The sequence below is a fragment of the Simochromis diagramma genome, unplaced genomic scaffold (assembly GCF_900408965.1).
Source record: "Simochromis diagramma unplaced genomic scaffold, fSimDia1.1 OVJJ01000501.1, whole genome shotgun sequence".
NCBI classification, from domain to species: domain Eukaryota; kingdom Metazoa; phylum Chordata; class Actinopteri; order Cichliformes; family Cichlidae; genus Simochromis; species Simochromis diagramma.
The window spans coordinates 5,139,557-5,157,077 of NW_024387320.1; the positions used below are offsets into that span (position 1 = coordinate 5,139,557).

Here is a 17,521-nt window from a genome sequence, read left to right on the forward strand (position 1 = left end):
CAGAAGAGCGCCAAGAAAAATCTAAAAAGGGAATCTAAGAATTTGAGATGTGCGCCTCCGGGGGCTGTTTGTGCTTCACCTCAAGAAGACAGAGCCAATTTATGCTCAGTCCAGCTTATTTCCATACAGTATATTGCTTGAATTGGGCTTATTTCCATTTGGTCGCGGGCGGGGTGTAGGGTGGGTGAGGACAATTTCTTCCCCTGCAGATTAAATACATTTGGAAGCTGCTCCTTGTATGAATATTCCTTGTATATTTATGCAGTAGAGACAAAATGACAGAATACATTGAGAAAATAGACAATCAAAGTATAATCAAATGTAATGCATGCACTGAATAAAATATGCATGACAAATTGGCTTTGGAGAACACAGAGCAGGCAGGTCCTCTGAACCTTAGCACAAAAGCTCATTGAAATTCCTTTCATTATGACCGTGGAGCTACAGCGAAACAGAAAATGAGAGGGACAGACAGAGAAAGATGAGTATAATGATTTCTGATTATAGAGGCAGAAGAGTCCTTGCATCCCACTGTACCCAGAAATATCATTACACAGTATTATGCAATTTAACAGATGGAGAACAAAAAACCCCCCCCAAAAAAACCCGACGTAACACGTGGGGAGCATTTAGTTATTTTTATTTACATTGTTATGTTTGCCTAATCAGTGTGACGTATATTCTTTACATAGAAACCTGCTTATGTGTGCAATACTCCATCACTGAAAACTTGAGACAAATGCAAATGACATTTTGCAGTATTTTAGTAATCTTAATTACAAATAAAAAGGCACATAGACATGATACCAATACCTTGGCTGATACAGATTTTTATAACACAATAGTTGGTGGGAAAAGAAGCGTGAAAATGAGGAGGATGATCCTGCAGGATTTTCTCTCAGTATCTAAGCAAAGTTTAGAAACAAAAAGGACTTTCATCTGGAATCTGGTAGACAGTTAATAGCTCGACTAGTTTTGCGGCTAAAACGTTTAAAAACTCCGGCGCATGCAGAACCCTTACACTCTGTACAATTGTGCTGCTTAATAGGATATAAACACAAAAGCTGATAACTACTTTGCAAGCGTCCCTCCCTCCCTTAATCACACACTGTAAAAACAAATATGATTCTCATCAAGGTATCGCCTGGGGTTTTAACAGAATCATAAACAGCGATACGTCCCAACCAAGTGTCCCGGTTAATTGCAATGGCTTCAATGTTCACTTTAAAATTCAAGGGTTGTTGTCGGAAGTAGTCTCTTCATCAATCTGCTGGAGTACAGTCACGTCACATAGATGTTGGTTGACCAGCTAAAAGAAGAGGAAAAAAAAGCGACCGATTATGGGAGGAAGGCGAGAACAACACCACCCACTGATGATCAGCTCGAGAAAGTACTCACTTTTGACTCGCATGTAGCAGGAGTTACAGTAGAGCTGCTTGTTTCGTATTCTGACTTCAGCCCCGGCTTCTGATCCTCCAAGGTCAGACTTACAGTCGATGCACTGAGGAAGTTTGGGAAGGAGAAGAATTGAGGAATGAATCAGTAAACATGACCAAAGGAGGAGTGATGAGGACAGACAAATCTAGGCCGTGATTCAAAGGAGAAGGATGAGAATCAAGAGATGAAGGCTGACACAGTGGATTAACTTTCAGATAAAGGTCACCGCAGCTCCCAGAAGAAACAACAACAACTAGATTAGGCTGCTGATAAAAAAAAAAAGCAAAGGGAATAGTTGATCTTGCAGGATTTAGTTTCTTTTTCTCAATAAAGGGATCAGGGGATTGACATTCACCAGGATTCACCAGGTTAGTAAAACAAACTAAAGAGCCTGAGGCGATCAAGTTAGTTTTTGAGGATCGGCGGCCGATGTGCTCCGCGGCTGACCGGAGTCCAGCTCTCACCTTAAAGCAACCCAAATGATAACAGAGCCCAAGGGACTCGATGATCATGGCTGCTCCCTTTCCCAGCGGGGTTTCACAGAACGTACAGATTTTCTTTCCACTCACTGACCTGAATTACAGAACGCACAGCTGTCATTTCAGAGCCAAGCACACATACATGACACATGTATGAATGCACACATATATGCACATACACACATACAAAACACACGCCAACACTGGTTCAAACCAGGGTTAGACAGACGGACACTTTGGCAAGCTGGCAAATGTTAACCTGTTGAAACAGCACTGCTGAAATGACAAAGGCTCATTAAAACAGTGTCATTTAGTGTCACACGCAAAATACTGTTTATGGCAACAAAAATGACACGAGGGAAACACTTATGAATTTTTATAAAGGTTGGGAAACTCGGGTGTTAGGAAGTGAACAAGCTTCTTTAAGATAACCTTCAGGCAACCTTTGGACTTTCTTTGTCTCTCAGGTGTTTGGACATGATCGCTGACAAACTTTCGTGTAATCCACAAAAACATGGCTAAACTTAAACTAGCATTTGCTGTATTCCACACATAAGTTAAAGTGAATTATGCTACTGTGTGATCTATAAAAAAGCACATCAAAAGAAACATTACATCATAAAAGGAGTGACATAAAGGAAAAAGAGAAATACCCTTTGCCACCACTTTTGCACGGCTGAGTAGCAACGCCTTAAATACCGCAACCCAGATGTACCAGTGAGTTGTTAGAGGCGGCATTAAGCAAAGCTTCATTTCTGGTTTTACCTGCTGTGCTGCTGAGGAGCGTCTGCCTCAGCCGTGGGTTCTGGAGAGTTGATGGGTGAAGGAGAAGAGGGTGAAGGTGAAGGGGAAGGCGACTGCCTGGACCAAGGGACCAAATGGGATCCTGCCCCACTTCGGAGTGAGCCCATGGAATAGGAAGAAGGCAGAGTGGAAGCGGAACCATACCGCTGAGCCCGCGGCCCCCCACCATAAAAGGATGTGCTGCCAGAAAGGGAAGAGTGAGGCCGAAAGTAGTTTTGGGCAAAAGAACCGCTTCGGGGTTTCGATGACGAACGCCAGGAGTTGTATGAGGTGTCCAAGTTGTCAAGAGAATCGCCTCTGCAAAGCCAACCCAAGCCACACCCTATGTTAGCCAGTTAGAAAAAGCAGTCGAACCTTCTGACTGACAACTTAACTTTTACACCCAACTCAAAAAAACAGGACATTGGTAACAGAAAAGAGCCAACCACCACCATCGCACCAAAGTTAATGAGGTATTACTGTACCTGCGCATAGGTGGCAGGTCCCTCTCCTTGTTGGTGGAAGTGTCGGGAGAACGCTGGCGGATCCAGCTGTTGTCCGTCAGCAATGACGTCTTCTTTTTCATCTCATTGAGGATCTGCTGCCGCTCCAGCTCAGCCTGAGATGCAGGCTGCTGGTCCTTCTTCTCAGCGGCTCCGCTTGAGGTCACTGCCAGGTGGGAGGACAGACAGATGAAACATTATGGATGGAAAAAAAAAATCATAACTGGTGATCGGCGGAGGAACAAAATTAATAGTCGTGGGGCAGACAGAATTAGATGAGGATGATATAAGTATCTGTTTTCCACAGTCTGGCTTGATGAGACAAGATATGACTAAATTACGGATGAAAAAGTCCTTGATCTGAAAGAAAACATGCTGTAATCAATAAGTTAAATTGCTTTTGCTGCATGTCATTTTCTGGCCACGTGGCTGATTGGTTCGTCATTTGTCTGGTCAGCTGCAAATCAAACATCTGTAGGTTTAGAGTTAGAGTTAACGAAATGTCTCGATTGACTGATCGGCTGATCGTAACGGGAGTTTCACATTAAAACGACGAGAAACGGCGCTTTAGGGGGCTAAAATCCACCTCTCTCCGGCTCTCTGTATCTCATGGCATGGAGGATGTTCCTGCGCTCCAGCTCCAGCTCAGATGCAGCCTTCTGACTTTGGTAAACTCTGTCATGTGCCTTCTTCAGCTGCTCTTCCAGCAGCCGCTGAGCCATGCCCCCCGGGGGTACATGCACACCTACAGCAGGGTACAACCCACACAGGTATACATCTGTGCAACAAAATGTGTACGTGGAGTCATTTAAAACACCCTCTCCCACCTCCACAACCACCACAACACACACACACACACACACACACACACACACACACACACACACACACACACACACAAAGCCCCTAATGAATGAAGAAGGCTGACCTTTTCTCTGAGGTCTGTCCTCTTCGTCGAGCTGAGGGGATGATTTGGATTTTGTCCTGTCGAACAAAATTCAAAACATACATGAACAACACTACTTTTCAGTTCTAGCAGATGTTTCACTTTTGTGTACAAGTGTGAGGGAATTCATGTCTTTTTCTATGGATCATAGTTATATGTCAGATGGTATAATATAGAAGGCGATAAGTGTCACAGCATGTCAGCTGGTAATGTAGCATTCATCTTAAAACTTTGTGTATTTTTCCTTTTTCCCTCCGACTCCTGCACTCTCTGCCTCCCCTCTACCTTGTATCCCTTTTGACCTTCTTTCCCGCTTCCCACGAATCCTATAATAATAAATACAGTATAAATAATTAAATGGTTCCATTTGTGTGGGCGTTCAGGAATTCAGGATTACAGTTCTCGCTTTGTGAGAAGCAGAACAGACACATTGCAAATGATTTAACAAATGAGTTCACAGATTACAGATTATATAGATTCTTTCTTTAGTTGCTAGATGTTTGATTTTGTTGCATGCACTGCTTGACTTCAAATCCCCCACGAGGTCAAATCTGTGCTTGTTTTTATTCCTGGTCCTTAATGTCTAGTTTATTCCATCCTTGGTAAAAATCCTGGTGGATTTGCAATTGTTCTTAGGATCACTATCCTGTTTGAATGTCCCCACTCAGGTTCAGCTTCAGTTTTAGGGACATATGCCCTCACATTATCTTCAACCACTCTAATATGACTGTGGCTACACAACTCTGCCTTTGATTTGTCTCTGCAGTGCAACATTTAGCTGTTCACTGGGAAACTGTGAATTTTGTACCAATTTCCTTTCTGCACAGCAAAGTTTTTTTCCTCTCATATCTCTGATACAAGTTTAATACGAGCACCAGTTGTAAATATTTTCTTTAAAATATTTTAACTGTTTGGTTAATTTGAAGATAAACTCTCAAAGGCACCCATTTTCTTTTTTAAAATAAAGGCCTCAGAAGGATCACACAACACTAGCCACTAAAAGTCTGTCAATCATTTAAAAGGACTGAACCTCTTCTGATTTTATGGATTTAATTTTGTTATAAATGTAGCGGTTTGATTACTTTCTCCATATCATCTTTCCGTACTGTTTCGGAAAGGACAAAATGTTTGCTGGTCTAACAATGTAAAAATCTAGAGCTGAAAATGATTTGGGGCTAATCACCCAATAATGACAACTGTAAATAATCTACTTTGTAAAGGTTTCTAATCAAACTATATTGTTGTTGTAAGAAGAAGCATTTGTTTTGTGCATATAAAACTGCATAAATATGTACATACTTTATTGTATGTTTATTCTATTTGTATATTTATAGGCATGTTTCATTATAATTTGGTATAGCTTATATTTCTACTGGATCTCATAAATAGACTTTTTTTTTTAAATAACTGTTTTATTGGCATCTGTTGTGGACAGCAAAGAAAGATTTTGATTGTACAGGCAAACCTGGACTTGTTGTAGCTGCAGTTTTTGTTTGGAAAAGTTACTGCCCCTATAAAGAGATATTTTTAAATTCTATATATATATTGTTGGTGATATAGCCACCTACGCTCATGAGTTCCACAGACTGTTGATAAATCCAATCCAATATAATCTGTCTTAATTAATTATGTGTGTATGCATCTCATGCATGCTAAATAAGGATAGTCAACTAAGTATTCAACACATTAAACTGCAGTTATTGTAGAGCAATGATGTCAAAAGCATGTTGCAGAGAAAGCATGGTTAACAGGTTATAAACAGGGAGAGGTCCAGCTGCTCTCGCTCTCTCGTACTAACCTGTCTGCATAGGTGAGTGAAGGCTGGGCATAAGGAAAGCCGTGGGAGCTAGTGGCCCTTTGGTGAAAGGCATTGTGTGCAGAGAGGTGGGATGATGAGTACCACACAAAGGAGGGATAAAGCACATGCAAACACATTAGTTGCACATGTTAATGCACAGACAGTAAAGCTGGTTAAATGTGTTATTATCAGCATGATGGTGAGTCAAGGAATACAAAAGACATGTGAGTTTGAGTATTCAGGGCAGCACAGGATTAGGAGTGGCTCTACTGACCACTGCTGCTGCTGCTCAAAGGCTCTCTCCTTCTCTCTGCGCTGCAGCTCTTCTGCCTCCAGCAACCTCCTCTCGTCCTCCCTTCTCTTCCTTTCCTCCTGCTCCTGCCTTTCCTTCCTCATCCTCTGCTCCTGGAGACGCAGCAGTTCTCGCTCCTCCTCTTCCCTCTTCCTCTTCTCCTCTGCCTGCCTTTGGCGCTCCTGCTCCTCCTTCCTCTTTCGCTCTTCTTCTTCCCACAGTAGAGATGTGGGCTGGTTGACGGGAGATAGTGGTGAGTGTGGGCCGGTGCTGCTGTTGCTGTGGTTGTTCACCTCCAGGCTCCCAAGCTACCAGAGACAAGAGACGAAAAGGGACGAGAAGAGGAAGCTTTTTGAGCACCAAGTAATTTAATCTTAATTAGCATCCAGGAGGAACTGCGACAACGATGGAGAAACTCCTCACATCCCCCGAGGTGGCGAGGTTTTAGAAATTATATTGTAGAGGGGAGTTTTTGTTGCAAACCTATTAGTTGGAAAGATTTCAGCCACTGCAGTAAATATATGTACTGTGTGAGCATTCACATGACTAGACACTGCTCTACTCTCCCTTTCCATTTCTAAAAGGTCACATACAAGAGAGCGTGCCCACATACTCCATGCATAATTATAGCAATTTTAGATCAAAGCTCTTTGGATACATTTAGATAAATTAGTGCCATGAGTCACAACTTACTGCCACCATTAAATACTCTCCAGCTGATTTATCAGCTCATAATTAATACAAAACAAAACACTTTTGTTACCTGTTTGGGGACCGTGCTTGTAGAAATTGCCTGCTGAGCCTTGAGCCACTCTTCCTGCAGCTTTTCCTGATCACGCTTATATTTCTCCTAAAAAAAAAAAAATGAAGGTGAGGTCAAAGGTCATCTCATTTAATCCAGCCAGACATACAAAGCTCTTTCTAAAACAACACATGAAACTTCTATTCATAACAGATTCCTTATGTAATTTTAAAAAAGAATAATTAGGTATTGTGGCTGTTATATTGTTCAGATGATTTCTCAGCTCACTTACGTGTTATCTAACTATTCTACACATTCTAGGGAAACCTGCCCAGAGCAGGAAGTCCTGCTGGAAGATCATGAAATCAGGCTGCTTAACCAACAGGGAACAAGCCTGCCAGCATTAAAAATCCTTCCCGGCTGCAACGGCACTCTGCATAACCACCTTTGATCTCCATCCAGAAATAGGCCCCCAGAAAAATGTTTTGACATGATTCTCCTACACTAAAGTTGGATACTCGGCGCACACTTAGAAGCTCGAGTGCTGTCTCCTTCTGTTCTGAGCCTGTTAAGAGCAGATGTAATTGAGGATTTCCTAGCATGTCAGTAACTTCTAATTGTCAGATGGGGCGTTTAAAGACAGTCAGTTCACATTAAATGGGTCAAGATTTGGCTTCATTCTGGTTTGTTTTTTTAAATTAAGGTTTCTTCCCCCCCCCACTAACCCTCAACTGGATAAGTGGATATCCCCACCCCATCTGTAATTACAGTGAGTGTAGTTCAACTCATAATGTGTTGTGGACACATGATAGTTTGTCACTTGGGTTGTAACCTCTGACGGGGGGGTTTTACCTTATGGAAGCCAGTTTTAAACATCTGGGGACAGTTTTGTACCTTCATGTAATGATGCAGGTGTTTATTGGCTTACTTTTTGATTATTTTTTTTTACCTTTTTGATGCCACTCCATTTCTTAGTCTGAATAAATATTTAAAACATATAAAAGGTACATATCAGTGCCTGTGAGGTCCTGAAATTAGCCCTTAGTCATTAGGGGGTGCATTTGTGTAGACTGTAAGAAAAAACACTTTCACTGCAGTGCTGTTTCTCACAGTGCAAGATAAGAAAGATATGAAATCATCATCTTCTTTCAGTTGCTCCCTTTAGAGTTTGCTACAGCAGCTCATGCTCCTCCATCCTCCTCTGTCACACCAACCTGCATGTCCTCCTTCACTGCATCCATAAAACTTCTGTGTCCTTCCTCTTCTTTTTTTCCCTTTCCTGCCTAGCAGCTCTATATTCAACATCTTTTGCCCAATATATCCACTATCCCTCCTCTGCACATGTCCAAATCATCTCAGCCTTGCCTCTCTAATTTTGTCACCAAACCGCTCAGCCTCAGCTGTCCCTCTCACTTCTAATCCTGTCCCTCCTGGTCACTCTCAATGAGAATCTTATCATCAACTCCTCCTCCACCTCCTGCTGCACCTCATGCAGTAATCCATGCTTTACTGCTCCGTGTGAGGGAAATTTTCTTATTCGTTTCTCTTTTACACCTTTGGACGCCTACTAGGAGTAACCCTGCTTTCTCTTTTACGAAATTAGTGATTTCTTTGATATTTCAGGCTGGCTTCCAGACCAAAATGACTGGCTGTGAATCAGAAGTTAATGACAGTGATTTCTGCCTGTACATACTAGTCTTTTTTGATACATACTGAGGTGCAAAAACTCATCAATAAGGGTAAAGGGGAGGTTTTCAAATGTCATCTTTATGGGGGATCTAGACTGTTGTAGTCTGAAGAAATAAACTGACAGTGTTGTGTGCTTGAACTCAACATTACTAAATATACAAGAGTACACCTTCACATACCTGTAGGAGGCGCTCTTGTTCCTTCTGCCACTTCTCTTGTCTTTTCCGCTCCTCTTCTGGGTCAAAAGACCAGCGACTGGAGGGAGTGATTACGGGAACGGGTATCTGAAGGCAAAAAAGGAAACCACACATAGCAAATTTACCTCGCAGTTGTACAAAACTATCGCTGAACTTTGTTGCTTTGAAGTCCGCCTGCTTGTGCCATATAGATGTGATGATACTTAAATAATAATCTCTTAAACACCCAGTACTTATCTGCTCTTGTTTCACAACATTTCTACATGCTCCTGAAGGTGAGATGAAACTGCAAATATGCACTTGCACTGCACCGTCTGTACTTTATTTATTCTATTTTCTTATCTGGTTTCAAAGCTACACAAAAAAAGGTTCCCTATAATCACTGTTGAGTCACTAAAATGCTAAAAGACTGAAAAAGATGTGTGAACCTGGCTCTAAAGTGAACTACAAATGCAGTCAATGTGAGAGGCTTAACAGCAGCTCTGGGCTTTGTAATTACTGCAGTATCTGCTTTCAAAGATGTTGTCATACTAGAAGAGCAAACATAAGAGACAAAAACCGGCCTTTATGCACTGACACTACTCACATCTGGCACTGCGGGCTCTGATCCTCCTCCTAGAACAAGAAAGACAATCATTCAGTCGATATCTCCAGGCAGGCACAGGCAGAGCAGTGAAACATAATGTAAAAATACACAAGCGAGCCCTCAAGACATGTAACACAACAGCGCCAAGTTGACGGGCTTATTTAAGTTTCAACTTGATCTTTTAGTCAGGTAGCAGTCAATCAATGCAAATGACAATTGATGTTTTCAGAAAAAGCCCCCCAGCAGCAACGGTCAAATTTCACCCACTAAGGCTTATTGATTCTCTCAATTCAAGCTCACCCACTTGTTAACATTTGGATTGGATGCAGGCCCAATAGTTCTGAATGGGAAAATCAATAAACTGATTGTGATGACAAAAAAGATCAAACCAGAAAAAAGAAACACAAAGAAACCAGCAGCATGCACACAAGCAGAGAGGGGTCTGTCTCAAAGGCCAACAGATGCTTCGAAATATGCATGCCAAGAGTGCTTTTAACTTGCAGCAAAGTGAAAAGTGTAACCATGTGTTAAGCCTGGACACCATCCCAAAATACCACAAAGCACAGCAGGATTCAAAGGTTTGTGTTTGTGGTTGGTATGCTGGAACCGTGTCTGAAATGCTGTCAAACTTAAGGGGAAATGCGTCATGTCACAGATTATTTTTATTTTATCTGCAGGAGGTCTTTGAGTAGAACCTCCTTAAAAATAACATCAATCTTTCTGGGTTTGAGCAGCATGTCAGGGTCCCTGGGCTGTACCAAGTGAATGTGAGGAGGTCAATGCACACACAGCCCTGTTTACCACAGAGGTAGACCAGCGCACTGACACTGGACCCTGAGCCACCTGAAGGAGGGAGGGGGCACAGCATAAAGGTTAAGCTCTGGCACCAGACGAGAGAACATGAGACAACAGAGCCATCGAAAAATCAAAGTCACGAGGCTGCCATTGATACGAAAACATGCAAAAAGTCCTCGAATAATCTGAGAAATCCAGAGAGACAAAAGCATAGAGAATCCAGCCACCAGGTTACATAGAAAGCACAATAAATACGAAGAACTGTCCTACATCTCTTCGCTCAGCCTTCCTTGTTTTTTTGTTTTTTTTACCTTGTTCAAAAAACTCTGACCTCCGCTTTAAGTTTTTCAAAGATATGGGTTCTGACTCTACATGAGAGATGGAAAACAGAATGCAACAAAAACATTAGAAATAAGTTAAACCTGACCTAACAGCACATACTGATCATGTCATTCTGATAAAGTCTATTACAACCAAAAAAGTTGGGACACTATGTAAAATGTAAATAAAGACAGAATGCATTCATAACAGAGCATGGAAAACATATCAAATGTTTAAACTAAGAAAATTGACACTTTTAAAAAAGGCTCATTTTGAGTATGATGGAAGCAACACATCTTAAAAAGTCAGGACATGGCCATATAAATATTTGGGAACTGAGGAGACAGGTTGTTGGACTTCTCTAGCTGCTCAACAGTCCTGAGTCTTTTTGTTGTTGATGTGTTTTTCATTTTCATGATGCTCCAAATGTCTTCAGTGGTGAAAGGTCTGAACTGCAGGCCAGCTGAGGGCCGGACTCTTCTACTATAAAACCACACTGTTGTAATAGCTGCAAATATGTGGGTTAGCATCTTTTTGTAGAAATATGCAAGGCTTTCCCTGAAAAATCCATTGTCTGACTCTTAAGCTGTTGCTCTAAAACCTGGATATACTTTTTGGCAGATGTACAAGCTACCAGTTCCATAAGCAATAATCCACTCCCACACCATCAGAACTGAGCGCTGATACCAAGCCACGTGGTCCTTCTTCTCTTTAAACTCAAGGACACAGCATCCATGTTTTCCAACAGGAATTTCAAAGTTCGATTTGCCTGACCGGGGGAAAGTTTTCCACTTTGCATCAGTCCATTTTAAACAAACTTACATGAAATCGTTCCACAATTTGTAGACAGTTTTTCATCTTTACTGCCAAGAAGCTCTGCCTCTCTAAGATCCTCTTTCCATACCCTGTCAGGTCACTAATCTGTTGCTGTAAAATCTGGTTAGCTGAAATTTTTGTTGTGTGTTGATGTGTTGTTATCATCAAATTTAAGATCTACTATCTTTTTTCTTAAAATGGGACATTTTCTCAGTTAAAACATTTGATATACTTACTGTGTTGTACTGTGAATAAAATACGGTTTTATGAGACTAGCAACTCATTCCAGTGTGTTTTTTCACATTTTACACAGCATCTCAACTCTTTTGGAGCTGTACAAACTAATGTGAAAAACAAGACAAAGTCAAACCAGCAACTCCTACTGATGTATTTTTGTATTCAGTCCAGAAATAATCAAGATCAATTTCATAACCTTTCTGACTGTGCGCTCTGCTCTTTACCTTTTTTCCTCATGGTCACCGGCTCCTCTCGGAAACCTCCATTAACTCCGTTTGAAGCCACTTCCTGCAGGGAGACATCGTGGGGTGCACACTCATTAAAAAGCCACTAGGCTGGGGAACAATACAGAAATAAAGGCTGATCAAGTCTGAGTCAGTCAAGGTGATTCTGAGTCACTTACGCTAACGGGATGAGCCGGGGTCTCTTTGAACGTCAGCGTTTCTGCTGGAGTGTTTGAAGTGAAATCCAGGCTGGAGCTGATTGTGCTTTTTTCTTGGGAACCTACAAGCATTGGATGATCCGTACTGGTCAGATTGATGGTCTTATGGCTTTTAAATGGCAGGGAAGGTTGAACTCTGTCCCAGTCTGCGCGCAGACAATGTAACAGCATAAAAATATGATGTGTTTGCACATAAACCATGGGTTTTGTGCAGGTTTTTTTGTTTTTTTTCTTGTTGCCAGGCTTCTATATATGTGAACATATACAACGTCTGCATAAAGAAAGCTATAAAGCAAGGGGATAAGCGCGCTGTTATGCTGTTATTATAGAGTGCAGCAGGGGGAGACAGAGTAACCCCCTTCCCCAGCCATGCAGCCCATTAAAGCCCCCATTAACACAAACACCGTTTCTAATAGGCTCACAACCACTGGACACCACTAATTAACTAATATTGTGAGTTAGTTAAAGTTAGCAATACTGTGTGAACTAATGTGACACTGATAGTCCAGAATAACGTAAACCTGTAACAGTAACACTGAAAACACCACACACTTATAGGCCTGTAGATCTGAGCTGGGTTAGTTCTCTAGAAGGAAAAACACTGGGGTGGAATAGCGAGCAGAAAGAAGAAATAACTACATAAGGGGGGAAGAGGGAAGCAATTAAACAAAAAAAATCCCACAGAAATCAAAACAATAACAGTCTTTCTTCACCAGATGAGCAAAGATAACTCACAAGTCCTTCATCATTTAGCCTGTCATGAGCTCATTTATGGATGAATTCACAACAGGCTACAGACCAATTTAGAGTGTCAAAACTGTTTAGCAACCCAAGCAGCATAAGCAGTGCTCCCAGTCCAGGAATGCAGCCCTCAAAAACTTTTCACTTTCCTTCTCTGGCTGTCACGCAAGCAAAAACAGGCAGGGTTCAGACTACTCACTGTTCTGCCCATGACGCCTTATATCCATGACTAGACTGCCCTCCTGCAGAGCCTCATCCATGTGGGACTTCCACTCTGTGTAGCTCATGTCTGCCACCTTGTGCCCGTTCACCGTCAGCACCTTGTCTCCAGTCTGAAGCTGGCACATCTCAGCCGGGCTGCCTACAGTGGGCACAGGTCAGAGTCATAAGCTGAAATTTTACTTGATTCCACACTTGTTTTGACCATCATAATTCCCACTTGTGTTTCTTATATAAAACTGCGAATGTAATGTCACTAAAACTGACTTTTGGAAGACAAGATTTCATCCCACCTGTTTTATCCCCCTACAAAAAAAGCTCACAGTTAAACAATTCAATGTTATATGAGCAATATTCTTCCCAGTTAACATGTAACATGTAAATGTAGGTACACACTATCTATTTTGTCTGACAGATAAAAGCTACAGAGTCATACTTACTCTTCACTCCATATAAAACATGCCTGTATTTTCAGTAGAAGTCCTGGAGACACATTCCAGCTTCATGAAGATCATAATGTCAAATTTTAGTTAAAAGTGTTTTATGGACTGCTTGAACTGCATTTTTTTAATAAACATCTTACTTTATCTACGCTTTTTTACTTTATGTCCTTTCTCTTTTTTATTTCATGTCCTTGCTCTGCATCAAAACAGTGGATGTGGTCGTTGCCATGGAAACCATAAACCTTTTCTTTGATTACTTTTTGTATAGTTTTTGTATTATCTGTTCTTTTGATCATCAATGGGTTGATTGCTGATTTTGTATTTGTTTCTTAAAAACTTTACCATAGGACTGGAGAGAAAAATGCGTCAACATGCTAACACTGACACATTTACAAGTGTAAGCGGTAATAAGAATAAAATGAAAGATCAAGCGCTACGCCATACAGAGTCTGCAGATACAGTGAAATAAGCTGTAAGCAGGTATGACAAGGCTACATTCGTGTATTGCTTTGGGCTGTTTGTATTACTTTACTAATTTATTTGGCATGCTGTGATGTGCAGGTGGGGAATCTCAGTAGAAGGAGAGGCTCAGACCCAGCAGATCTGACCCAGATAGAAGCTGCCCTACATACAGTGAGTCAGGCATCGCCACTGCAATGGACTCAAAAACCTGCTGACAACTAACCGACCGTGGCTGACAGATAACTGTAACAGAGCCGGAGCGCTGGTTGTCAATATTACCACTGTACTGTATCTGTGAACAGATCAGTCAGTTCTAGTGAGAGTGAGAAACTTGCATTGTGTGTCTGATCTATTTTCTTCGGGGCCTATTTACTGCGAATGCTGTCAGTTTGGCTGACTTTCACACATTATGTTGGATGGTGGAAAAAAAACATATTACTTATGTAATACAAATCCTTAAAAAAAAAAGTATTCCTGTGAAGCGCTACCTGGCTGGATAGATGTGACACAAGCTCCTGTTGAGTCCCAGGCTGCCTGGAAACCGAAATCTCTGCTGCTGTTGGGCTTCTGGTTCAGGCTGATCCGCATCTCACAGTAGTTCTCCTAGAAACCAGACAACACAGGTGAGTAGAGGTGAACTTTAAGAGTACAAATGTGGGCTGACTTCCATTTGCTCTGGAGATGCTTGTCAGGGTTGGCCTGCTTTGGCAGGGAAGCCTTTCATTAGTCATTTATGGCTGTTGAATAAATGCCAACCTGTTACTATACTTTAGCTACTACACTACTCCTAATGAGCTCATGCATTAAGTTTTACTGACTACTTACCACAAAGCTAAAGATACACTAATAACACTGTGAAAATTAAAAAAATTCACTAAAAGAAATGTGTTCAGTTTTTTTCATTGTAACCAACAGAAAACAAAAAAAGCTTTACTGCTTTGTCAGCAGGAGGAGATTCGAGTACCTGGCTGGTTTCTTTGGCTGGAGCAGGAGGTTCACTCTTGACCTGTGGAGGTACAGGTGTGACGCTCTGAGCAGAGTTGACGCTATTCCCTGTAGTCGCCTCTTCCTCCTCCTCTTCACTGCTGTGTGCTGAGCTAGACTGAGCTTCGTCCTCAGAGGTCATGAACTGATGGTACCGGCTCGGCACTGATGACTTCTTAGAAACATCGACGTTGCCATTGACACGCTTGTGTGAGTCGTCTGTCTGTGCGGGCTGCATGTAGAGTGGCAAAGAACACAGCCGTTAAGGCTCAATTACAACAAAGTGTAAAATGAACTTTAACAGCAAAGGGCTTCTGATTACAAAATGATAGAATTTACTCTAAAAAAGCTGGTAATTATGTTACCAGCTATTTTTTAAAACATGTGTTAAACAGTTTCCTGACGAGTAACTAGTAATGAATGTGGAATAGTCTGAAAATAGCAGCTCTGGTAGTGGAGTTAGCATAATAAAACCACCAGCTTCATCCATTATTCACACTGTAATCAGATATGACTCCTGGGCAATACTGATGTAGTGAAAACAAATTACCTGCCAAACATTTCTTACTTCCAAACAAACACATCCTGCCCTCTTGATGTTCTTGTGCTGTGCTGGTAGTTTACTTGTAAAACTATCTAGTACTCACGGTAAAGCCTCGGGGAAGAGATGTGATGCGTGAGGGCTGGCTTCCAAAGGGCCTTGGTGTGACAACTGAAGTTAGACGTGCGCTATCCGATCTCTGGTAGGTCTTGGGCAGGGAGGAAGAAACCCGAGACACCGCGGGAGGCTTGGGTTCCATTGAGCTGGGCTGTGCTTGTGTGTGCAAAGGACCAGAAGAGGGGGGCTTCACCTCAGTCTGTGTGCCAGACAATGCGGGGCTTGGCTCAGGCACCTTTGGTAGGGAGCTAGAAGAGGAGACAACAGTTGGGGCCTCCTGCTTCTTGGCTGTGCTGGCGCGCTCTGAGTCTGTACTCCTCTGCAAAGGTACAGCTGCTGGAGACGGGGAGCGGTTGAATGAGCTGTAGTTGTTCGGAGTGATGGTGTTCGTGATGGAGCTGCTTAGTGCGGGACTGTCCACGACTTCAAGTGAAGTGGGAGGGGAAGCAGCCCTGCCGGTAGCTGGGGAAGCGATGGGAGGTTCTTTGTCATTCACAGAGGGCTTGGGGGGTTCATAGGAAAATTGGGAAGTGTCAATTGTGTAGCTTCGGCTAGGAAGAGCTCGGGTACGTGGGGCAATGACGGGTTTTTCAAATACGTTGTCGTCGTCGTCGTCTAAAAAAGAGAGAGATCCAAGACGGCTGCCAACGCTGCTCTTTCTTTTACCTTCTCTGTGGAGCGAACAGACGAAGAGAAGGGAGGACATGAGAGGCAAATAGGTACAAATTGGACTAGATGAATGAAATTAACGATGAATGTGGGGGCATGGAGTGTTAACGAGGACAGCAGAAAGCGGAGCACGGGCAGAAAATAAGAGGGCAAGAACGATGTGCACTTAAATAAAATGACCGGCACGTTCTAAGCCATGATTGAATAACACTTTCACAGTGAATCAGTGCACAATTACGGTCTCCTCATTCACTCTTGCCCAAATAATCATATAGTCTCTCTTAATTACAGACACTTTTTCATGTGGTTACCTTAGCAAATGGTTCCCCTCTGATGGTGAAAGGGTATAAAAGAGGAATAAATGTAGTGAGTGTTCCTTTTTTAGGAAAACCAGAATCACCAGAAATTAAAAGTAGAAAAACAAATACAGCAGTAAGTCTGTTGGACCTGTGTGTTTTTCCTCACCTCTCCTCTTGCATCTCCTTGAAGGTCTTAGACCTTTTCTCACCGCCGTAAGTAATCTGCTCTATCTTCTCCCTTTCCTCCTTCTTCTTTACTATATCAGAGTTGACACTGCGACGTCGGCTCTTCCAGTCGCTCAGGGCCTGCAGTGCAAAGAAGAAGCCCTCATCACCTCATGCAACATATCTCAAAAAGTCAATTTATAAGTACTGCAGATAAAGCAGACTGATTGTGTGCGCAGAGCTAAGTGTACAACTGAGGACAGTGAAATTGAGAAGGAGGGAGAAAAAGATGTGAAAAAAGAGAAAGGGCTCCATTTGAAGGTGTTCTATTTGTGTGCTTTAGGCTCCTCCCGGCTCACTTCCCCTGTGTATTGGGGGCTGTGTGACCCAAATGCTGCTTTAAGACTCCATTATTTTGCTATGACACCACACTAGCCCAGTCCTGTAGTGTATATGTGTATAACTTTTTATTACTATTAACTTTTTATTGCTAAGAATGAACATGCACAATGGATCAGCAGTGTTTAAATTTACTGCAGCACTGCCATTTGGAGCTTACTTTCCATTTTCACTGTAACTTGAGAGTTAATTTCAGAGTTAATCGACTAAGTCTTCCTTACATCATTCCTTCATTTCACATTATTTCTACTTTTTTCGTGCATGTAGTGATTCTTGCAACAATTTTTAATGATGCAGGTCCATAGCCAGAGGGCAGTGCTGCTCTAGTTAACATCTGAACACCTACAATTTCAATCCAAACTGTTCTTTTTTCCACCCTGCAGCTATCCAACACACCAAAGCACCTGCTCCCCTGTTCG

At 42.1% G+C, this 17,521-nt stretch overlaps 1 protein-coding gene across 9 annotated transcripts in view; it reads right to left on the minus strand.

The window, feature by feature from the left end:
* Positions 1 to 623: 623 nt before the first annotated feature.
* Positions 624 to 17,521, minus strand: part of LOC120717614 (LIM domain only protein 7-like) — a 48,937-nt gene continuing 32,039 nt past the window's right edge. For 3 of the 9 annotated variants that reach the window (XM_040005761.1, XM_040005762.1, XM_040005760.1), the window contains 20 exons: positions 16,705 to 16,844; positions 15,560 to 16,241; positions 14,893 to 15,144; positions 14,417 to 14,531; positions 13,004 to 13,165; positions 12,025 to 12,209; positions 11,846 to 11,909; positions 10,559 to 10,615; positions 9,453 to 9,481; positions 8,849 to 8,953; positions 7,002 to 7,088; positions 6,221 to 6,546; positions 5,947 to 6,003; positions 4,131 to 4,186; positions 3,789 to 3,947; positions 3,185 to 3,368; positions 2,682 to 3,017; positions 1,902 to 2,010; positions 1,399 to 1,501; positions 624 to 1,309 (listed from right to left, as the gene is read on the minus strand). In XM_040005761.1, coding sequence (XP_039861695.1) covers positions 1,287 to 1,309; positions 1,399 to 1,501; positions 1,902 to 2,010; positions 2,682 to 3,017; positions 3,185 to 3,368; positions 3,789 to 3,947; positions 4,131 to 4,186; positions 5,947 to 6,003; positions 6,221 to 6,546; positions 7,002 to 7,088; positions 8,849 to 8,953; positions 9,453 to 9,481; positions 10,559 to 10,615; positions 11,846 to 11,909; positions 12,025 to 12,209; positions 13,004 to 13,165; positions 14,417 to 14,531; positions 14,893 to 15,144; positions 15,560 to 16,241; positions 16,705 to 16,844 — 3,231 coding nt within the window. In that variant the 3' untranslated portion in view covers positions 624 to 1,286. The remainder of the gene's footprint in view (positions 1,310 to 1,398; positions 1,502 to 1,901; positions 2,011 to 2,681; positions 3,018 to 3,184; positions 3,369 to 3,788; positions 3,948 to 4,130; positions 4,187 to 5,946; positions 6,004 to 6,220; positions 6,547 to 7,001; positions 7,089 to 8,848; positions 8,954 to 9,452; positions 9,482 to 10,558; positions 10,616 to 11,845; positions 11,910 to 12,024; positions 12,210 to 13,003; positions 13,166 to 14,416; positions 14,532 to 14,892; positions 15,145 to 15,559; positions 16,242 to 16,704; positions 16,845 to 17,521) is intronic. The other 6 variants (XM_040005766.1, XM_040005763.1, XM_040005764.1 and 3 more) reach the window with 6 other exon arrangements.